We start from the raw sequence: 23,966 nt of genomic DNA on the forward strand, positions 1-23,966 counted from the left end.
GCCTGTAATCCTAGCTACTCAGGAGGCTGAGATCTGAGGATTGTGGTTCAAAGCCAGCTCGGGCAGGAGAGACCATGAGACTCCTATCTCCAATAAACCACCAGAAAACCGGAAGTGGCGCTGTAGCTCAAGTGGTAGAGCGCTCGCCTTGAGCTGAAGAGCTGAGGGATAGCGCCCAGGCCCAGAGTTCAAGCCCCATGACCGACCAAAAACAAAAAAACAAAAACAAAAACAAGCCTGGGAAAAGAAAGTCTGTGAGACTCTTACCTCCACTATAAACTACCAAAAAAAAAAAAAAAAGAAAAGCCAGAAGTGGAGCTGTGGCTCAAGTGGTAGAGTGCACACAAAACCACATTTCCAGATCTCGCTTAGAACTGGATATGAGCATCTACATTTGACTGATGAGACAGGAATGTCCTGAACTTCAAATCTTTTTGATGGGACTTTTTTTTCGGGGGGGGGGGGAGGGGTGTCTGGTCGTGGGGCCTGAACTCGGCCTGAGAGCTGTCCCTCAGCTCTTCAGCTCAAGGCTAGCTCTCTACCACTTGAGCACAGTGCCACTTCTTTTTTTTTTTTTTTTGCTTATGTGGTGTTGAAGAATCGAACCCAGGGCCTCATGTATGCAAGGCAGCGCACTACCACTGAGCCACCTTCCCAGCCCTGATATTTGATGGGACTTTAACTAGCTAAACAGTGGATTCTCACATGTTCCTTTCCTACTTCTATCCTTTCTGCTGCCTGGAATGTAAAGGAGGTGAATTATACTCTAGCACATTATATTGTGAGGTCACCATGATATAGAAGCCGTGAAGTGAAGTGAAAAAGACAGAAACTAATGCAGAGAATCACTATGCCATTCCCTGGGCTGCCTATAAGATACCTATTGAGGTAGAAATAAATTGAGGTAGAAATAAGCTACAAAAAAAAAAAAAGAAGAAGAAGAAGAAAAGGAGAAAGCCTCACTCAGCCCCTCCCTACTTTATTCTGTACACTGCTGTCACCTACACTTTGTCATATCACTATTGCTCCACATGACACAGTGTTCATTAAAAGCTTTTGTAATCCAGCCCTAATCCACTTTCCAAACTGGTCATTTCTCTCATTAAACAGAAAAAGGGCTTTAGTGACAGAAACCTCATGTTTCTCATTTCTATATCCTATTGTTCATGTCTGACACATAAATGTTTATGAATTGAACCAAATCTTCCTGTTCCTGGACTGTAGTCTGGCCTCAAATGAATCTACATCATGTGTTTACATCTCTGCCCTAGCTCATGTTCTTCCCTTTACCTGGTAAATTCCCTTCCAGCTTAGTTCAAATACCTCCTTTGTGAATCCCTGATTGTCTAACAATGATTTGCCATTTCTGAACTTCAAGCATATACTTGGAGACATTATCTTCCTGTGTTGCAGTTATCTGTGTATGTCCCCATTTCCTTCCTATCTCTGAAAAAAAGCCAACTTACTGATGGCAAGGACAGGCCTGTGACACTTACTGGAGCTGCCCAAGCCCTGACCGCACAGTATCTTCTGAGTAACAGATTCTAGACATTTTTCATTTTGAATGTTGTTAAACTGTGAAATACAGAAATACTAACATGAAAAATCTCAAGGGCAAATGCATATACCCTTAAGCAGAAAATATATGATGTGAGTTTGTTATATATTAACTCCCCCCCCCCACATGTGTACACATATTTAGAAGAGGAAATGTGGGCATTTAGGTTTGGGATGAGAGTGTAAAGAGTTAAAAGAACATGTTTTGTATGACTGTATGTTCTGCATTGTTTGTATCTCTCCCAATGAAAAGTACTTAGGGTCAGGCGCTGGTGGCCTGTAATCCTAGCTACTCAGGAGGCTGAGATCTGAGGATCGAGGTTCAAAGCCAGCCCAGGCAGGACAGTCAGTGAAACTCTTATCTCCAATAAACCCCTAGAAAACCAGAAGTGGTGCTGTAGCTCAAGTGGCAGAATGCTCACCTTGAGCTGAAGAGCTGGGGGACAGCGCTCAGGCCCAGAGTTCAAGCCCCATGACTGACAAAATAAAAAGAAAGAAAGAAAGAAAAGTACTTAGGTTATAGAAATAATTTTTAATTAAAATGTTAAATAAAGGAACAAGATGTGTATCAATACAAGGCAATGTGTGGGAGGTGTTAAATGAGTGGTACTACCAGAAGTAAAAGAGCCGTGGTGGGAAGAAAGAAAAGACCTTGTGATTATGCAGTCAGGGAAGTTTGTGGACAAAGTCAAACACATTACATCTTGAAAGTTTTTGTTGTGTTGTTTTTGCTAGTATCTGGGCTTGAACTCACTCACTGGGCTGGATCTCACTCCATTTTCTGGCTTAGAGTTGGCACTGTGCAGTTTGAGCCATGCCTCCAGCCTAGCTTCTTGCTGGAGATGGAATTCACATGAAATTTTGTGCCTAGGCTGGCCTCAAATCAGGATCCTTAGATCTCAGCCTCCTGAATAGCTTGGATAGCAGGTGTGAAATATAAGTGCCTAGCTTTGAAATGTGTGTGTGCATGCCCATGCATGCACGCGCACATAGGTGTCCTAGGGCTTGAACTCAGGGACTGGCTGCTGTCCCTGAGCTTTTTTGCTCAAGACTAGTGCTGTACCACTTGAGCTACAGCTCCACTTCTGGATTTTGGTGGTTAATTGGAGATGAGACTCTCATAGACTTTCCTGCCTTAGTTGACTTCAAACTGCTATCCTCAGATCTCCTGACTAGGTAGGATTATCTATCCACTCAGATATTTGGGAAAAATAGACTAACCTGGCTAAAGAGAAGAGGAAGATAAATGAAGAGGAAGTGTAGGACTGATTTGTAAAAAAAAGAAACCCACAGACTGATAACATCTATAAAGTGTCTGAGTAGGGGGAACCTGTATACACTTCACGGATGCAGCAGAACTAGAATAGGGTCCTGAAGATGAAAGAGTACTGTCTTGACCAGATCATCTGGAGTCTGTTTAGGATCCTAGGTGGGAAGAGGAAGTGGATGGAGTAGAAGAGAGCAGTAGTGGAAAAGAAATGGGCAAGGGCCAGATACTAGTGGCTCATGCCTAGAATCCTAGCAACTCAAGAGGCTAAGATCTGAGGCCAGCCTGAGCAGGAAAGTCTGTGAGTCCCAAGACTGGCACAAAAATAAACCAATGGCAAGAGTATTTCAGACAATATCCACCTGCATAAGGAGGCCCAAGCATACCTGGACCCAGGAGGGACCAAGGCAGGGGCCATTCCAATTTTTTTTTTTTCCTCAGTCATGGGGCCTAAACTCTGGGCCTGGGCACTGTCCCTCAGCTCTTCAGCTCCAAGCTAGCCCTCTACCACTTGAGTCATAGTACCACTTCTGGGTTTTTGGTTTTTTGCTTATGTGGTGCCAAGGAATGGAACCTAGAGCCTCATGCATGCAGGGCAAGCACTCCACCACTGAGCCACCTTCCCAGCCAGCAGGAGCCATTTCTTTGTATCAAAGGACCCTGAAAGAGAAAGATGTGCTTCTGGGAACAGCAGCAGAGCCAGCTTTACCCAGGCTAATGGCACAATGTAATGGGAGGCCCACTCCTAGAACCCTCAGACGTATTCCACTTCAGTCAGCACTATATTCATTCACTTAGTTTACTCATGAAGTTCACATATTTATTAGATGCCAGACACTAAGCTGTATACCTTGTTGCTGGGGATCAAAATAGGTCTAACTGTCTTGTTCTGGGGTACAAAGAATGGAATCCAGGGCCTCAGCACCTAAGCACAAGCTCTACTTACTGAACTACAGCCCAGATCCTCTGTTAAGTATGTTTGTGCACTCAACTACCTTAAAAGTTACCTCCCTCCCCCACTCTTCTTCTATGGCTGCTCTAAGAAAGTATTGTTCCAATGTAAGATCTGGCAAAAACAGGTATCCTCTTCCCCCTATCTGTAATTTAGAACCAAAGCAGTGCTGTTTATACTCACAACTCAAAGAATCTCTGTAGTTCAGAGGCCCAAGCTAGGCCCTTCAACCCTTAAAAGTCCTTGTTTCAACACTATCCTAGGATAGCTCTGAACAATATGCTGCTTTGTTGCTCATTTGTATGTTGCTGGGGATTAAACTCAGGACCTTCCATATGTGAGGCTTTCATGTGCTCTATCACCAAACTATACCTTCAGTGTTCCAAACAATGTATGGGATGGAGGGTTGGAGGTAGAGGGTAGGCAAACAGGCTCATTTCCAAACCTCTTGAGTGGTCTGGCCTGACTGGCTTGTGAGAAAGGGTGGTAGAAAATTTGTTTGGGGGGCTGGGAAGGTGGCTCAGTGGTAGAGTGCTTGCCTTGCATGCATGAGACCCTGGGTTTGATTCCTCAGCATCAGATAAGCAGAAAAAGCCAGAAGTGGTGCTGTGGCTCAAGTGGTAGAGAACTAGCCTTGAGCTGAAGGACAGTGCCCAGGCCCAGAGTTCAAGCCCATGACCAAAAAAGAAAAAAAAAAAAAAAGAAAGAAAATTTGTTTAGGTAGACTGATCACCACTAAACAGAGAATCAGTTTTGCTTTAAGTGTCCTTTTCTACCCACCAGCTCAGGAGTCATATGATTATCTGCACTATAGCACAGCTACTCTTCTTCAGCTTACATCTAAGTGACACAACAAGTAGATACCTTTGGGATTTGTCAATAAATGGTCTTAGCTCAACTTCCTCACTTCCAGATCCAGTGGTAAAGTACTCACCTTGAGCAGAATAGCTGAGGGACAGCGCTCAGGCCCAGAGTTCAAGCCCCATGACAGACAAAAAAAATAAGTCTCCTCCAGATCCTCACTGGCCATTAGTGGCTTTGTTCCCCTTACCCTATTCAGGGATTCCATTTCCTCTGTCCTAACCTTCTTCACCTTTCTCAAGAATTCAGGGTCATTTTTACCCACCCTGGCAGTCAGGGCCAGGAAATCCAATTACAAAGAAAAACCTGCAAAGGAAGGAAGGCATCTGGCTTCTATCACTCCCTAGTGACTATTAGCTACTAGTTATAAGAGAACTGAACTCTGGTCCTTCTACCTCCCTTTCAAACTGGAAAGAAGCTTCCTAGCATTAGGATAGCTTGCCTCTGAACACCATTCCCTACAATAAGCAGCAGCAAAGGAAGGATGTACTCTTATTCTCCAACTTCTACTTCCTAGCATGCATTAGACATCCCAAAGGATTCCAGAGCACCCCAGAACTGGATCCCCAGCATAGAAGGCAACTGATTAAAGAGTAATATAGGTTGAATCTGATCCATATACATTAGTATGCATGTGTACATTTATGCTAATAAAATTATTTTTATGATTTTGTCAGTCACAGGGCTTGAACTCAGGGTCTGGCCACTGTACCTGTGCTCTTCTGGTTCAAGGGTAGTGCTCTATCACTTAAGCCTCAGTTCCACTTCTGATTTTCTGGTTGTTAAAAGTCTCATGGACTTTCTTGCCTGGGCTGGCTTGGAACCTGTGGTCCTCAGATCTCAGCCTCCTGAGTAGCTAAGGTTACAGGCATGAGCCACCAGTGCTTGGCTAATAAAATTATTTTAAAATCTATCCTCAGAGTCCCTCCCCCTTCAGTGGGTTTGCTCCCTTTTAAATATATAAAAACACAGAAGATAACATGTGCCCCCTTTCTGTTCTAAGCACTTGGACCTGCAGTGCTGAGTGTAGTGATGAGGCTCCCAAGAACCTTCAGACCTTGCCCCTCAGGTCTGAGAAACTCACACATACTCACTGTCATCATTCCACCCAGGCCAATCCAAGCCTTTCCACCTTTTCCAGGCTCATTTTGGAAGCTCCTTGCCCATATCATCCTGAAATGTACTGTACCCTGAATCTATGCCCTCTGCTAAGTGATGGCTGATGAGTTCTTCATGTTCTGAAGGATGGAGCTGCTTTTTGTGCACTTTCTCAGGTTCAGCCTCCTTCTTGATCCATGTCCCCCCAAAGCTGGCAGGTTTAAGCAACTGCCACAAGAGGGCTCCCCTCTACCTCATTCTTAAGGGGGGCAGAAAGGAACAGGTCAGATCTTCCCAAGTTGTTCAGTCAGGAGACTTCTCTGTCTCAAACACAGTGGCTTGTAGTCAGCTAAAATGATCCATTATTACTGTCTTATAAAAAATACAGTGCTGGGATTTATATATTTATTAACACACAAAGCACTTGGGAAAGGTGCTGTTAATAGCAATCAGTCATCAAGTAGAACCTTGAAGAAGCCTTGAAGGAGGAAAAGTATCACATGATGTTGAGGGGAAGTGGATAATGCTTGAAGCTACAGACTGATACAGGGGTGTCTGACTGGAGTAGTTTGAAGGCCAAATGTGGGCAAGAAGCACTTAAAAGTCCTTAAAGTAAATAACATTAATAATAGGTCACGGGTTAAAAAGGCAACAGAGGGGCTAACTGAATACATATCATAGACTTCACATTGGTACTTGGGACTCAAATTTATTACATGCCTAGTTTCTGTCCTCTTCCCACCACAGTGGGTTGAGACCTCTTTACTAAAAGTTTAAGAGAGTAGTGAGAACAGGAGGGCTGCTTGGCTCACCCAGCTTAAGGATAGCACCTTTAGAAGTGCAGGGACAGGAATAGGCAGGGGTGGGAAAAGGATGGGATAATGGAGGTTTTATGAAAAAAAGACCATTCCCTAAGATATTTGTGCAATCTCTGGATGAAGGATGGCTTCCTGACAAAGGGGAACCATTTCCCAGAAGTAGAGTTGTGCAGGGCCATAGACTGTAAAAGAATCAAGTTCATTACACTACCTAGATGCTTATCCTTCGTGCTTATTACTGCCAAAGTCCAGACCTACACAGGAGGGGACTCCAACTGATGCATCAGGGGACTGTATTTCAAACTAGAATCACTTGATGATGGGGACAGGAAGGCCTGAGAATAGAGGAAATGTGAAGTTTTCCAATCACTGTCTACCAACAGGTGATAAATACAGCTGAATTCATGGTTTAGCCCTTCATAACTAGTAGAGCAAGGCCACAGAGCTCTCATACTCTGGTGCCTAATTAATTTGGATGCCCTGTGGAGTAGGATGGGAGGATATAAGCAGTCTTCCCAGCAGGCCCAAAGTCCTCTGTCACTTTCCATCCACCCTTCAGGTGTTCCCATTGCCCCTGTGCCAGAAGAAGCAGTCTAGAAAGAGGGACCAGAAGCAAGACTACCTTCACCAGGAACCCACTTCCACACAGCTGCTGCACATCAAGGATGAAGGTCTGCTCCAAAGCTGCATAAAACATGTTTAATTTCCAACCAGGGTCACAGTCATTGCGTTATCCCACATTTTGAGCAAGGATAGAGAAGGTGAATTATTAAACATATACAGTCTATATCCAGAGGAAGAAAAAGGAGAAAAACCACTTCAGAACTGCATTTAGCACTATAACACCACAAACAAACCTGGGGGAGGGGAAGGGGAATCCCAGGAAGAAAGCTGGAAAGAGAGATAAAGCATAAATTTAAACCCACCTGAAGAAAGCCAGGAAGGGAGTGGATAGAATAGGAATAAACACCCTGTTCCAAAACAGCTGAAGGTGAATGGCAATACAGAATCACCCTGCCCAAAAGGCCTCCGAGCCAGGGACACTACCAAGAGCATTTACCACCCCCTGCTGGACAGATCTGGAGCAGCACAATACAACCCCCAAGGCAGCTTCCTTGCACCTGCAGCCCCAAATTGGTCCTGGCAGCCCCCCAAAATAGAGAGAATGGGTGAGGCCTGAAGCAAGGAAAGCCTATTTTGAACTGGCATCTATCTAACTTAGGGAGGGTCTCAGAAGGAACAGGGCAGGAAAAGAGGCAAAATCTTCACCAACAACGAAGTGGGGTGGAGAATCAGAGAAGGAAAAAAATAGGCAACAGCAGTGAATGAATAAAGGCAGCAAAGGAAAAGATTCAGAGGAAAAGAGGCAACAGGCAAGACATGGAAAATCAGGAGAGCAAAAAAAAAAAAAAATGGAGGGAAGCATCTGTAGAATCAGAGGAATGAATCCATTGTAAAATAAAATACAACCTCCAGTACCCACACACACACACATACTATACACACATATACTCTACACACACATACTATACACACACATACTACACACACACACACACACACACACACACACACACACACACACACACACACACACACACACACACAGGCCTAGAGAGCAGGACACCTGCACATACCTATATCTTAATAACACATCACAAAGTAACTGGCACTGAGGGAGATACCCCTGAAATCTTTCACAGTCCATCTGGAGTGGGGTCAGGGGGTAAGAATCTGCCTGTTTATAGACAAGGGTGACAGGAAGCCTGACCCCATGGAGTAGGGCTTGGGACAGTCCTTCTGGGGGTCTCTCAGTCATGCTGAGGGCCCTGGGCCCTGACTTTAGCAGATAGGTTACAGGCAGCTGTCTTGGAGCTCAGGGCACAGCCAGCATACAAACAGGAGCCTACAAACAGCCACAGCTTCCCAGAAACTGTGAGTCAGGCCCTAGGCCAGGACCTCAAGTACAAGTGCCCCGTATACAGATACTGTAACAGCAGCTTCTGAACAATACAGGATAGTGAGGGGAGGAGTCTCAAGACCACTGCATCCCACCAACACCAACAAGCACTTAGGATCCCATTATCCTCCACTCTAATCCCCAGATTCATTAATGGGAATGGGTAAAAAAGACCAGGAAAGCTGTTGGACTAGAGAAGAGAAGACAGCAAGGATAGTCTGCAGGCCTGGAAACAATTTAAAAAAAAAAAAAAACAACCTCCATTGGTTAGCTTGTCCTGGTCTAGAAAAAGAGAATCAGAGTAGAGGGTTTGATATTGAGGTCTGCTACGTCACCCCCACTCCGTGGCTTCTCATTAAACCACCCACTCAGCCCTGATCAGGCCAGCAGAACTACTAGGGCAAGAAAACTTCTAACAAAGGATAAAATCACCCAGCCCTTAAGATCAGAAGATAAGCGGAAAGGGGAGAGGGTAGAAACAGGCCTGTCCATGCTTCACCTCCTAATAACAAGAGAATGAAAATGGAAAACCTGAGGCCTTCCCCATGATACCACATCCCACCCATCCACACCCTGGGTTCAAAACATACAACAGTCTTGCTATCCCCACCTCCCCTACTTGAACTCCTGAAGAACAGATCTAAGGATGGTAGAGATCAGGTGAACACTCTGGGCTTGAGTGGGTTCCTCTCTCCTAACAAGCAGAGCAGAATGGTATGCTTTGCAAACAGTCATGTAGAGATAAATGCCACCCCCTGATGACTGTGTAGAACCCATCATCTGTCCTATCATTCAGAAACAACTACCCATAGAAAGGAAAAAATGAGTCTCAGACTGGGGCAATCCAGCATCCCACCTTCCTTACAGTTCACCAACATGGAAGGGATAGATGACCGGCTCCAGTGGGCAGTGTCCTGGCTGTAAGCCCTGAGCTGTGCTCCCCCCAACCTTTCCCCTGGCCCCACATATATATCTCTCTATACATGTATATACAGGTGCACACATGCACGCACACACAGAGAGGCCCGTGCAATTTCCATGTAGAATAAGGAGAGGGTGTTGAAGGAAAGGAAGATGGAGTAGGAAAGGGGCCTGGGGGAGGGGAGACAGGGAAGGGACTCAGATGCCAAGAGCACAGCAACCAGTGCCAAACAATGCAAACAGAGAGAATACCCCATTCTACTTCCCAAAACCCAAAGGGTAAGAAGAGAGGGGCACCCCATGAAACCATAACAACCTCATTTTTGTTTTAAATCCAGTAAATTGGAATGATTCATCATCAGGACAGCAATTGGGTCATGTCAGTGGATAGGGCAGAAAGGAGAGGAGGGGAGGAAGGGGAGGCAAGGCTCTTACTGGGCATGCGGACATGATACCCAAGGCCTTAGCCATACTTGCAATGGGAAGGAAGGGGTGGGAAGGGCTGGGGTGGGGACACAACAGGTATGTCAGGGTGGGTGGGGCAGTTGGACAGGACTGCCTGGCTCTCACTTCTTGTTTTTGAGCTGATTGGCCAGCCAGTCCAGGCCTTCATACAGCCCATCCCCGCTGGTGGCACAGGTCGCCTGAATGTACCAGTTGCGGTGACGCAGCGAATGCAGGCCAAGCTTGTCTGTGATCTCAGCAGCATTCATAGCATTCGGCAGGTCCTGGGGTATGAGGGAGACACACAAAAGCACCTCAGGATCTTTCAAAGGCTTCTAGAGCACCCATCTACCAAAAAGACATGTACCAGGACCTTCTCCCTTCCTTCCTCTTAGGAAACCCAGACCAAGATCTGAAGGGGCTACTTTGTACTCTGTCATCTTAGAACTCCAGATCTTTCATATTATCCCATTGAAGAGCTGGAAACCAAGGAAAGGGATAGTTGAGAAACAGGTAATTCAGACAGGCTAAAGGATCAAGTCTGTCTGACAGCCAAAGTAAGGGCAGTTCCAATAAAGTACACAACAGGGGAAATCAAAGAAAGCAGAGGTGATGTACCTATTACACCAATGTGTTACTAAGTGAAGATGGGTGGGAGACAGTAAGAGGGGCACAAAGAAGGCCATGTTCATGCTTCCTACATTTCCACATTGAGAGCAGTTACAGGACTTCCCATACCATAGGCCCAATAGCCCATGGTTTCCACAGCAAGGTTGCCGGCTCTCAAATTCAGGGATGGGGAGAGATCTTACCTGTTTGTTTGCAAAGACAAGGAGCACAGCATCCCGCAGCTCATCCTCTGCCAGCATCCTCATCAGCTCTTCCCGAGCCTCATTTACTCGCTCCCGATCATTGCTATCAACCACAAATATCAAGCCTGGGGAGGCAGAGCATGGGCTGCACAGAGATGACAGATGTTCCCCTCCCCCATCACCAAAAAACAACACCCTCCTCACACCCTCCAAATACATGCTCTCTTTTTTCCTCATCTTTACCACCTGGAGCCACAGCAAAGTAAAGGTTGGCTGCCTATAACCAAATAAGACAGCCACCCTCTACTCATATCCAATCAACACATAACAGCCCTGGGAATTTTATCTGCCATACCTTGGGTGTTCTGGAAGTAGTGTCTCCAGAGGGGTCGAATCTTGTCCTGGCCACCTACATCCCACACTGTGAAGCTGATATTCTTATATTCCACGGTCTCCACATTAAACCCTTGGAGGAAAACAAATAAATAAATAAATGACCACTTGGCTTCAAACACCAGACCTACAATGCCCCAACTAGTTTGGACCTATTTCCTCCCAGCCTTGGTCATGATACCAATCATGAAAAGCTGAGACTGCCCCACGCCTGATGATATTTGACCAAGTAGCCAGAAGGCCATAAAGCAAACCTATAAAGAGAAGTCAAAGCAGATGAGGAAGCCCCAACCAGGAAACTCAGCCACTGGGGTAATGTGAATCAACCTTCCCAACTTGTTCATTCAGTCTTTGGCTCTCTATCTAACCAGTTCTACTCATGTACCTTGACCACCACAGTCTGCCTAGGCTAAGATGTGCTGATAGGCAACATAAAAAATGAGAAAGAAGCTACAATCCTGGAACTCCAAATACAGAACTGATGACAATGAACCAGTGTCCCCATCTATGCAGCAAATATTCTCCCTCTTGTAAGCAAGTCTTAACCAGGATTGGCCACTGAAGATCTAAACCAAAGCAAGTTCAGGCCTCTGGCAGGAACATCAAAGCCCTTTACTTGGCTTTCCAAAGAACACAGAGAACAAACCAACTCTAGTGCCTGAGGGCAACTGTTGGGGTGGGGGGAACTTCCCTCATGAGGGAGGGCTGTAGTAGGTAGGCAAATTCCAGCTCTAACACCTGCTAGTAAGCTAGTAAGTGATCCTTTTGCAGGGGAGGCAGGGGGGGGGCAGAGCGGGGAGGGACACAAAATACATGGGACTTGCCTAGGGAGAAGAGGCCAGGTGGGGGATCTAGGAGTAAGCTGATGCCCTGCCTAGCCTACAGCACGAAAGACCACACACAAGCTTACCAATGGTAGGGATGGTGGTAACGATCTCCCCCAGTTTCAGTTTGTACAGGATGGTGGTCTTTCCTGCAGCATCCAAGCCCACCATTAGGATGCGCATCTCCTTCTTCCCAATCAGGCTCTTAAGAAGATTTCCAAAGATATTGCCCATGATTACAGCAGCTGCTTTCTGAGGATAGTGGGGCCCAAGTGGAGGTCAGTGGAAGTCTGGTTAAAAACAGACTTAAAACCAGGTCTCTGGTCTGAAAGACTTGATCCTAGGCAAAAGAAAGGCAAAACTCATTACCACCATTTGTTTGTCAGAACTTCATGTACACTGAATTTGCTGAAGTCATGGCTGGAGTTCATTACTACAAACTGAGAGCCTGAAGGGACTGTGAATCTCACACCACATCTGAAACTGGGAGCAGAGACAAACCAGTGAACACTCAGGATCCTTGTTCTGCGACAAATCTACTATGACTTTGGGAAAGTTAACTTTATTTTCCCAGGGGAGGGGGATTCACTCTGGTGTTTTTTTTTTTAATCCCTTCAGTTCTGACATTTTATACTATACCCCAAGGCACTGCAAGATCATTTATGTGCTTCCCTCCCCCAATCTTACCCTGAGACTTCTGAAAAGGGTGAGAGAGGAGGGAGTGGAATGAGGAGTGGCTCTCTGTGACTCCTGACAAAGTTCAGACTTGCCAGTTTCCCAAGGTCTACACTTTGTTCTAATCAAGAGACTGCTTCTTCCTTGCCTGTAATTCTCCAATTCCATCTTCCTTCATACCAACCTAAACGATGAAGAAATAAGCAGCATTCCTAAAATAGGTTGATCCTTTATTCTCTCTCAACCACAAATATCCCAGGTAGTCATACCATTCCCTGACTCTTCCTTAACCCCTTCAGCCTATTCTCCACATAGTGGCCAGTGATTTTTTTTTTCAACCAAAACCAGGCCATTCAAAATCCTCTGGTGGATTTATAGTGCCATTTTGACAAAATCCAAGCTCTCTTTTACCAGATCTCCTATTTTCCATTCCAATTCTCCAATATTTTCTTCCCTCAAGGTTCTTATACTTCTCACCTGAAACAGTCCTCTACCAAGAAACCTTCATAGACTATTCCCTTATATCCTTCAGGTATCTGTTCCAATGTCATCTAGCTAAGACACCTTCCCTAACAACCTGTGTAACACACACCACCACCTTTATCCCACTTTTCTTCAGAATATTTATCACCATGGGACACATAGCATGATTGCTGGCTGTATTTTTTGGGGGGCGGGGTTGGTCGTGGGGCTTGAACTCTGGGCCTGGCTGCTGTCCCTCAGCTCTTTAGCTCAAGACTATTGCTCTACAACTGAGCCGCAGCGCCACTTCCGGTTTTCTGGTGGTTTGTTGGAGATAAGTGTCTCTGGGGCTTTCCTGCCCAGGCTGGTTTTGAACTATGATCCTCAAAACAAGGATCCTGAGTGTTCACTGGTTTGTCTCTGCTCCCAGTTTCAGCCTCCTGAGTAGCTAGGATTTACAGGCATGAGCCACCAGCGCCCAGCTTGCTGGCTGTATTTTTATTTCTCCTACTGTGTCAGTGTTGGGGTTTTTTTTGCTTCATTTTCTTCCACTGTTGTGTCCCTAATACCTCAAACAGTGGCCTATAGCATAGCTGAATAACTAAAGTAACTCCTAAGGTCTCTACTGACTTCACTGGCAGTGTAAGACTTCACTAGATAGTGGTGGTGGCCCACACTGTAATACTAGCTACTCAGGAGGCTGAGATCTGAGGATCGAGGTTCAAAGCCAACCTGAGCAGGAAAGTCTGTAAGACCCTATGTCCAATTAACCACTAGAAAATCGGAAGTGGAGCTGTGGCTAAAGTGGTAGAGTGCTAATCTTGGGCAAATAAACTCAGGGACAGCGCCCAGGCCCTGGATCAGCACTCGAAAGAAAGAGAAAGAAAGAAAGAAAGAAAGAAAGAAAGAAAGAAAGAAAGAAAGAAAGAAAGAAAGAAAGAAAGAAAGAAAGAAAGAAAGAAAGAAAGAAAGAAAGAAAGAAAGAAAGAAAGAAAGAAAGAAAGAAAGAAAGAAAGAAAGAAAGAAAGAAAGAAAGAAAGAAAGAAAGAAAGAAAACACCCATCTGCTCCTGGCCATTGTCACCAACAGACAAAATTACAGGTTCATCTATTCATCTCTCCTCTCCTTTCTCTGTGGCACAATCTATGAAACAATCATGAAATGGGAGTTCAGAACCACCCATGCCAGCCAGATCTCCATGCCTGCAGGAGGCATGCGTCAGTGAGCAGCTTATTCAGCAATCACCATATGTCAGCTGCTGGCAATTTCTATAGAGGCTGGAACTCACACACACACACACACACACACACACACACACACACACACACACACACAGACACACACAGACACACAGACACACACAGACACACAGACACACACACACACACGAGAAGAAACAGGTCAAGACAGAATGCACACAAACCAAGAATGTGAAAGGTAGATGGTAAAGAATCCTACTTAGAAGCTAAAGCATGGAGGTTTGGTGGGAGGTCAGTGGTTTGGGTTTTTTTCAAAAATTTCTTCAGGCTTGTTTGTTTCTTATTATGTTTTATTTTTCCTACTTAATTTGCAGCAAATTCCAGACAAGTGCTAAGAAGCCAGATCAACAGTCCTTGGAGACCAAAGTACTAGTTTGTCCAGGAAACACAAACAATGAGTGCTTATGAAGTGTTTCATCTTCAAAGGCTTCCCCAGACATCTACTAATGAACCAGGCGTGGTGCTTCCAAGGTTCTCTAGATGAACCATGCCCCTGACCCACGGGGCTCACATTCCAGGGAAAGGGCCTGGCTGCACCTTAGGGCTAAACTTCATCCAAGTCACCCACTAACCATCCTTCTTCCCTTCCAGCCACAACCCACTCAGGCATATGGGCTTCTAAAAACCCAAGACAGAAGGGAGACTCTGTCTAGCTAGTAAGATTAGATGACATCAACCCTGGCTATCTGTGGTAGTCAGACTTCTGGCTCTGCCATCCTCATTTCCAGAAATGTAAACCTTCCCCAAGTCTTTCGGAGATAAAACAAAGATGATACTTTGCTTTAAAGATCTGGTATTACTAGGCTTTGGGCCAGATTCAAACTGAATTTATAGCACACATTTCTTCATGACTGCAACTAGTGCTCATGGAAATGATTTAAGAATTCTATAATGAGCCAGGAGCTAGTGGCTCATGCCTGTAATCTTAGCTACTCAGGAGGCTAAAATCTGAAGGATCAAGATTAGAGGCCAGCCCAGGCAGCAAAGTCCTCTAGACTCCATCTCCAAAATAACCCCAGCAAAAAGCAAAAGCAAGGCTAGAGGTAGGGCTCAAGTAGTAAAGTGTCAATCTAGCAAGCTCAAGGATCTGAGTTCAAAATCCTAGTACAACAAAAACAAAGGAGACTACTACTACAGAGTTTGAAAAACATGAGGAATCAATATCCCTTCACAGCATTTGACACTATTTTTTTATTTACTTCTCTGCTAAACTGTCATCCTGGATAAAGTAAATTATTGCTTCAAAATCTGACCTTAGTAAGTTGAGAGAATGGGTGAGGCTGGGAAAGATGGGATGTGAGACTTTTTTTTGGGGGGGGGGGTCGGTTATGGGGCCTGAATTCTGGGCCTGGGTGCTGTCCCTCAGCTCTTCAGCTCAAGGCTAGCACTCTACCACTTGAGCCACAGAACCACTTCCGGCTTTTTTCTTTTTGCTTATATGGTGCTGAGGAATCGAACCCAGGGCCTCAGGCTTGCAAGGCAAGCGCTCTACCACTGAGCCACCTTCCCAGCCCCAAGGCTGGGAAAGATGGAAGAAATGGAAGAGGTGACACTGATCAAGATGCACTGTAGGTGAGCACTGATGGCTCAGTCTGTAATCTAGCTACTCAGGAGGGTGAGATCTGAGAATCCAGGTTCCAAGCCAGCCCAGGCAGGGAAGTCTGTAAGGCTGTCATCCCCAACTAATCACCAAAAAGCAGCAAGTGGAGCTGTGGCCCAATTAGTAGAGCACTAGTCTTGAGCAAAGAATCTCAGAAACATCACCCAGGCTATGAGTTCAAGGTCCAGCACCAACACACACTTACTTACACACACACACACACACACACAAAGATGCACTGCATTCATAACCTGACTTATGAAATTAAAACCTCTTTGTACAACTACTTAATTAAAAAAATTAGCTGGGCGCTGGTGGCTCATGCCTATAATCCTAGCTACTCAGGAAGTTGAGATCTGAGGATTTTGATTCAAAGCCAGCCTGAGCAGGAAAGGCTGTGAGATTCTTATCTCCAATTAACCACCAGAAAACCAGAAGTGGTGCTGTAGCTCAAGTGGTAGAGCACTAACCTTGAGCTGAAGAGCTGAGGGGCAGCGCCCAGGCCCAGTTCAAGTCCCATGACCAGGGAAAAAAAATTTTTTTTAGTCAGATGCCAGTGGCTCACACCTATAATTCTAACTACTCAGGAAGCTGATGATCACAGTTCGAAGACAGCCCAGGCAGGAAAATCTGAGAGACTCTTATCTCTAATTAACCACCAGAAAACCAGAAGTGGATCTGTGGCTCAAAATGGAAGAGCGCTAACTTTGAGCATAAAAGCTCAGGGACAGTGCCATGACCTAAGTCTGAGCCCCACAACCGATTAAATTGAATTTTTAAAAGTTTTTAAAGGAAAAGAAAAATCTGACCTTAGTATTAGACCAATTCTATTTCCTGGCAAATGATAGTAAGGCCCTTGAATGATGTGAGCCTCGTAGTAATAAATTGTGGATTTGTATGATCAGTGGACGGGATTTGGTGAAAATTATCCTTGCCATTTAATATATAATGGATCTGATGAGTTTCTGATTAAATACCACGTCTCCCTAGACCAGTCAAAGGCCTTGAAATTAATAGCTACCATGACTCTAAGTATAATCAATAGTTTGACTTAAATCAGCATTCCAAAGGGGATGCTGGCTTTCTAGTCTTGACTTTCTCTATCCCTATTTACCAGATAGTATACTGTCTTACTACTGGGAGAGTGGCAGCTTTTAGCTTTGTGCTATAAACATAAAATCTTTGGCTAGGGGTTGGGAAGGTGGCTCAGTGGTAGAGTGCTTGCCTCGCATGCATGAGGACCTGGGTTCGATTCCTCAGCACCACATAAACAGAAAAAACTGGAAGTGGTGCTGTGGCTCAAGTGGTAGAGTGCTAGCCTTGAACTGAAGAGCTGAGGAACAGTGCCCAGGCCCAGAGTTCAAGCCCCATGACTGCCCCCCCCCAAAAAAAATCCTTTTTTGACTATACAGCCAACTCTAGAATGCATTCCTAAAAATCAACAGTAAGTTGAATAACAAACAAGCAAACCACAGTCTATTTGCCTATGTATGATATTGCTTAGTTATTCTTTTTTTTTTGTGGGGGGGTCCGATTGTGGGGCCTGAACTCTGGGCCTGGGTGCTGTCCCTCAGCTCTTCAGCTCAAGGCTAGCACTCTACCACTTGAGCCACAGCGCCACTTCTGGCTTTTTTCTTTTTGCTTATGTGGTGCTGAGGAATCGAACCCAGGGCCTCATGCATGCAAGGCAAGCGCTCTACCACTGAGCCACCTTCCCAGCCCCTATAGTTATTCTTTACCAAAGATGGTACTCCTGTGTTGATAGGGCAAAATGCCAGGGTTCTATGGGTTGTTAGAAGAGTGACTTAAGATGGGAAATGGAATATAGTAATATCTCTTAGCAAAGAGGACATCTCAACATTTCATTTTATAGTCAAATTTTTATTATCAGAAGCATTAACCAGTAAGAGCTCCAAAGCCATTCTCCAATACAATTCAATCTAGCACATTGGCTGACTGAAATTTTATATGAGAAGGTGGGCCCTAGTGGCTGACACCTGTAACCCTAGCTACTCAGAAGGCTAAGATCTGAGGATCATGGTAAAGCCAGTCAGTCTGGGAAGAAAAAATTTGAGAGATTCTTACTTACAATTAATGAGCAAAATATCAGAAGTGGCTGGGTGCTGGTAGTTCACCCTTGTAATCTTGCTACTCAGGAAGCTGAGATATGAGGATCACAGTTTAAAGCCAATCCAGGCAGGAAAGTCCATTAGATTCTTTTTTTTTGGCCAGTCCTGAGGCTTGAACTCAGGGCCTGGGCACAGTCCCTGAGCTTCTTTTGCTCAAGGCTAGCACTCCATCACTTGAGCCACAGCACCACTTCCAGTTTCTTCTGTTTATGTGGTACTGAGGAATCAAACCCAGGGCTTCATGAATGCTAGGCAAGCATTCTGCTAAGCCACACTCCCAGTCCCATGAGACTCTTATCTCCAATAAACTACTCAGAAAAAGCCAGAAGTGGCACTGTGGCTCAAGTGGTGGAGCACTAACCTTGAACACAAAGAGGCTCAGAGACAGCACCTCGGACCTGAGTTCAAGTCCCAGGACCAGCAAAAAAAAGTCAGAAGTCAGATTCAAGGAGTACAACACCAGCAGTGATAGAAAAATTCTAACAAGAGCATGATGTCTGGAGTTCAAAGATGCATGCCAGACATGCATATATATACAAACACACACACACACACATTCTCTCTCTCTCTCTCTCTCTCTCTCTCTCTCTCTCTCTCTCTCTCTCTCTCTCAAATGAGATGTCCTTAAATGAGAACCACTCACCAAGCATTTCCCTACTCAGGGGAGGCTGCTGCAGTTGGCTGATCAGCCATCTTGGCTTGTATGTGTTTTGCAGAAATGTGCCTGACTCAATGCCTTTCTGACAATCACACCTCGGTCTACCATATACATGTCTCCCACTGGATTGCAATGCCAGATCAGGGTAATGTACCATGACATCCCTGGGGAACTCCTGGCTCGATCCCCTCCTCTTCACAGAGTCCAGGAGAAAAACAGTCTCAAAAATGCTCTGCTGCTCTGCAGGGTACAGTGTAATAGCAGCTGTGGTCCCAGATAATTTTCAAATTGAGATATCATTAATAGATATTCTATTTTTAACAATATTAACCAAAAGACCAAGACAATTTAAGGGGGGGAAAAGCAGGATTTGCCTATATTTAGTCTCCTTGGTGCAGTGGCTTGTGACATATGTAAACACTTCAGTTTTTGTCTCAAAAGCACTGAAAGAGGGCTGGAAGCCAGGTGGTACAGCATTTGCCCAGCAATTATATGGCCCTGAATTTAAAAAGAAGGGGGGGGGGCTGGGAAGGTGGCTCAGTGGTAGAACGCTTGCCTTGCATGCCAGAGGCCCTGGGTTCGATTCCTCAGCACCACATAAGCAAAAAGAAAAAAGTCAGAAGTGGTGCTGTGGCTCAAGTGGTAGAGTGCTAGCCTTGAGCTGAAGAGCTGAGGGACAGAGCCCAGGCCCAGAGTTCAGGCCCCATGACCGAACCCCCCCCCAAAACAAAAGGTACTGAAATAGGAATACAAAAACTGCTAAATTGGTATCTCAGCAACTTCTATTGGACTCAAAGATCACCCAAAGCCATGAAACCACTTGGGAAACCAGCGTCCATCCACTCATCAAACATTACATATACTAAACTAGGAATACAGAGTGGAAGATCACTTCTGCTTCATAAAACTCAGTGTAATTGGAGAGAGAGAGACAGACAGAGAAAGAGAAGAGAAAGAGAGAGAGAGAAGAAAGAGAGAGAGAGAACGTGAGAGAGCTGTAAGCAAAAACAACACTTGGTAGGTACAGTAATACTGATGAGAAATCCTAAATTCTTAATTAGAACTGGAAACAGAGAGGGGGCAGTGAAACATCAAAATAGTAGAGCCAGGTGCCAATGCCTCATGCCTGTAATCCTAGCTACTCAGGAGGCTGAGCTCTGAGAATAGAGGTTTGAAGCCAGCCCAGGCAGGAAAATCATGAGACTCTTTATCTCTAATTAACCACCAAAAAGGCAGAAGTAGAGGTATTGCTCAAGTGGTAAAGTGCCAGCCTTGGACATAAAAGCTCAGGGACAGTGCCCAGGCCCTAAGTTCAAGCCCCAGGATCAGGACTAAAACAACAACAAAAACCCAAGTGGGTGCCAGTGGCTCATGCCTATAATCATAGCTACTCAGGAGGCTGAGATCTGAGGATCACAGTTCAAAGCCAGCCCGGGCAAAAGGCCATGAAACGCTTAGCTCCAATATATCACTCAGAAAACCAGAAGTGGTGCTGTGGCTCAAGTGGTAGAGCGCTCACTTTGAGCTGAAGAGCTGAGGGATAGTGCCCAGGCCCAGAGTTCAAGCCCCAGGACAGAAGAAGAAGAAGAAAAGAAGAAGAAAAGGAGGAGGAGGAGGAGGAGGAGGAGGAGGAGGAGGAGGAGGAGGAGGAGGAGGAGGAGGAGGAGGAGGAGGAGGAGGAGGAAAGAAAGAAGAAAGAAGAAGAAGGAAGAAGAAAGAAGAAAGAAGAAGGAAGAAGGAAGAAGGAGGAAGGAAGAAGAAAGAAGAAGAAAGAAGGAAGAAGAAAGAAGAAAGAAGAAGAAGAAGAAGAAGAAGAAGAAGAAGAAGAAGAAGAAGAAGAGAAGAAGAAGAAGAAAGAAAGAAAGAAAGAAAGAAAGAAAGAAAGAAAGAAAGAAAGAAAGAAAGAAAGAAAGAAAACATACACACACACTTTTTTTTTTGAAATGTTAAGGTATAAAGCCCTGGAGACAAGTGTGAGCTGAAACCCTAAAAGGAACCTAAGATGAAAGAACTCAATGACGGGCTGCAACCATTACTCTCTCCTTTCTTCTAACAGAACCCCTATTTTGTTCAGATGCTGGGGGGAGGGACAGACTTTAAGATGTACTTTAGTCAAGATGGCTTCAGGGAATGAAAAGAGCTCAGCCTGAGAGAGGTAAGCAGTACACTGACCTTACCATGAGCAGGTCATGACAATCACACATTAATTCTACCCAGTAAGATGGAAGTAGTCTGGTAGGAGTGTGTAAAATTGTTTTCTTCATTCTTAAAATGGAACATATAAAATGGTCCAATCTTCAGATGTTGTAGAAAGTTGAGATACTACAGTACCCTTGAAACCATAGAAGATCCACATAAAAACTCTAGTCATTGGGAGGCTGAGGCACGGTTGTTGAGTAGGAAGGTAGCCTAGGCTAGTGTTCAAGACCAGCCAGGAGACTACACAAGACTCTACCTCAAACAAAATAAGAACCTCAGTCAAAGCAGAAAGGTTCCTAAAATGATAAGCTAGTGGATTAAAAAAATATATTTACACTTTTTTTTTTTTGGTACAGGTCCTGCACACTGTCTCTGACTTCTTTCTTTATTGACTAAGGCTAGCACTCTACCACTTGAGCCATAGCTCCATTTTCAGCCTTTTTGTGATTAGTTGGAGATAAGAGTTCTCATAGACTTTCTTGCTAGGACTGGTTTTAAACCACAATCCTCATGTCCCAGCCTCTTGAGTAACTAGTATTACACTGGTGCCTGGCTATACCTCCTTTCCCTTCACCACCACCACCCTAGTTTCCCCTCCCATCCTTACACTCAAGTTACATAGGTCATTTTCATTTAGTGTATACTGAATAGCATGACTCCATTTGTTTAGCCTCCCTCCCTCTCTCTCTATACTTCCCTTTAAAAAAAATGCCAGGTGTCATAAGTAGAGGAAGAAGTGGAGCTGTGGCTCAAGTAGCAGAGTGGTAGCTTTGAGCAAAAAGTGCTTAGGGACAGAAGAAGGAAGGAAGGAAGGAAGGAGAGAAAGAAGAGACAGAAAGAAAGAAGATAAAAAGAAAAAGAAGAGAGAGGAGGGAGGGAGGGAGGGAGGAAGGGAGGAAAGGAGGAAAGAAAGAAGGGAGGGAGAGAGGAAGGGAGGGAAGAGAAGAAAGAAAGAAAGAAAGAAAGAAAGAAAGAAAGAAAGAAAGAAAGAAAGAAAGAAAGAAAGCAAAAAAGAAAGAAAGAAGGGAGGGAGGGAGAGAAGGAGGGAGGGAGAGAGAAAGAAAGCAAGCTTAGTGCTGATGGCTAGTCAGGAAGTTGATACCTGAGGACTGCAGTTCAAAGCAAGCTCTGCAGAGGCAGGAAAGTATGGGAGGATTCATCTCCAATTAACCAGTGAAGTGCCAAACTAGAGAAATGGTTCAAGTGGTAGAGCACCAGCCATGAGCAAGAAAGCTGAGCAAGAAGAGCGTGAAGCCCTGAGTCTAAGCCCTGGACTAAAGTATATGTGCACACAGGTGCATGTACACACATACACACGCACAATCTAACTAGAACTAGGACCCATTTAACTCAAATAGTGTTTATATTCAGTAGAGTTTATGCCAATTTGTTATAGTTGGAAACAAAGGTAAAAAGAGTCCTACAGAAGACCCCAGTACATGAAAACCTGAAGGGAGGCCACAACTCAAAAATGAAGGACCTTGAGACCCTGTTGAAGGGGTCTAGCTTTGCCCATAGATAACCCTCAGCAAGTGTGTCAGGGCAGAGAATGCCTAAGTCTCATTCAGAATACATGACCAAGTCAGATAAAAGTGCCTAGATAAAAACTAGACTACTTTGTTTCTTTGGAACATTCGGTGGCATTACCTTCTTGACCAAAGCTTTGCGGCTGCCTTTCCCTTAGAATCTGATCAGCTTACAACTACTCCCTCTCCATATATTTTATGGCTGCTAATCTCTATTTCCATGATACCCAGAACATAAAACTCTTCCAGTTACAAATTTGCTGAAACTCCATCAGTGACTCTGGGTCAATAGGCTAAGGCCTCAATAACCTTTGCTTCTAGTATGGTTTCACAGTTTAAGTCATGATGGAACTGACAGTGAACAGCTCAAACAGGAAGCCAGGTTTGGATAAAGCAAGCTACTGCCAACAGCATAAGGATACAAATGAAGGAACTTCCTACCTTAGGGAATAAGGCCTATCTATGATCTCAAACATATTTCTACTCTAGGACTTGGAACAGTATCATTTACTCATTTGGCTTTTGCTTTTTTTTTTTTGGTCAGGTCATGGGGCCTGAACTCTGGGCCTGGGTGCTGTCCCTCAGCTTTTCAGCTCAAGGCGAGTGCTCTACCACTTGAGCCACAGCGCCACTTCTGGCCTTTTTTTTCTGCTTATGTGGTGCTGAGGAATCGAACCCAGGGCCTCATGCATGCAAGGCAAGCGCTCTACCACTGAGCCACCTTCCCAGCCCCCTGTCTTTTGCTTTCAAAGGCTAAACTTCCCAAACTGCTTCTAACCCAGCTTAGGTGGAAATACTGATCCCAATAACCATTGAATGAATGGCTGGACAGGGACTAGGGCAGTTAGAGCTGTTAGATCAGTCAAATGCCTGTGTCTCTTAGCAGTTTCTGTGTATGACATGAAGTTTGAAAAGGATGTGATATCTATCTTCCACTAGACTGAACTTTTACCTGCAAGGCCTATGCTGTTTCATGCCCCAGCATCTAGCACCATGAATGAATTGCAACTAGTGACTAACTTATTTGCTGAGAATAGTTTCCCCTAATGATGGCAAAAAGCTATGAGCTCAGGATAGAGTCGTCTTTAGGTGACTCGATTTGACAAAATGGAGATATGGTTTCCATGTTCTCAGATCTTGGGTTTCTTAGATAAGATGCAGAGCCTGGGAAGAGGAAATCATGTGAGAGCTTCTGATCCCCTCTCTACAACCACTAGAGCAACCCCAATGCTCCAAAGGAAGTATTTCATCTATTAGACTTCAGTAAATTTTACTAAAGTTTGAATGATGTTTGGGTTTTGTTTTTCTTTGGTGCCAGTCCTTATGCTTGAACTCAGGGCTTGGGTGCTGTTCCTGAGCTGCTTTTGCTCTAGGCAAGCACTCTACCAATCGTTATAGCTCTACTTCCAACTTTTTTGTTTTCTTCTCTCTTTTTTTTTTTTTTTTGCCAGTCCGGGAACTTGAACTCTGGGCCCCAAAGCTGTCCCTGAGCTTCTTTTGCTCAAGGCTAGCGCTCTACCATTTGAGCCACAGTGCCACTTTTGGCTTTTT

At 44.8% G+C, this 23,966-nt stretch overlaps 1 protein-coding gene across 1 annotated transcript in view; it reads right to left on the reverse strand.

Moving 5' to 3' along the window:
- Positions 1-7,238: 7,238 nt before the first annotated feature.
- Positions 7,239-23,966, reverse strand: part of Arf3 (ARF GTPase 3) — a 23,353-nt gene continuing 6,625 nt past the window's right edge. Inside the window, exons 2-5 of the mRNA XM_070040178.1 lie at positions 11,994-12,247; positions 11,046-11,156; positions 10,691-10,815; positions 7,239-10,162 (exon numbers count right to left, since the gene is read on the reverse strand). Coding sequence (XP_069896279.1) covers positions 10,001-10,162; positions 10,691-10,815; positions 11,046-11,156; positions 11,994-12,141 — 546 coding nt within the window. The 5' untranslated portion in view covers positions 12,142-12,247 and the 3' untranslated portion in view covers positions 7,239-10,000. The remainder of the gene's footprint in view (positions 10,163-10,690; positions 10,816-11,045; positions 11,157-11,993; positions 12,248-23,966) is intronic.

The sequence above is a fragment of the Dipodomys merriami genome, unplaced genomic scaffold (assembly GCF_024711535.1).
Source record: "Dipodomys merriami isolate MVZ:Mamm:240054 unplaced genomic scaffold, mDipMer1.0.p SCAF_10, whole genome shotgun sequence".
NCBI lineage: Eukaryota > Metazoa > Chordata > Mammalia > Rodentia > Heteromyidae > Dipodomys > Dipodomys merriami.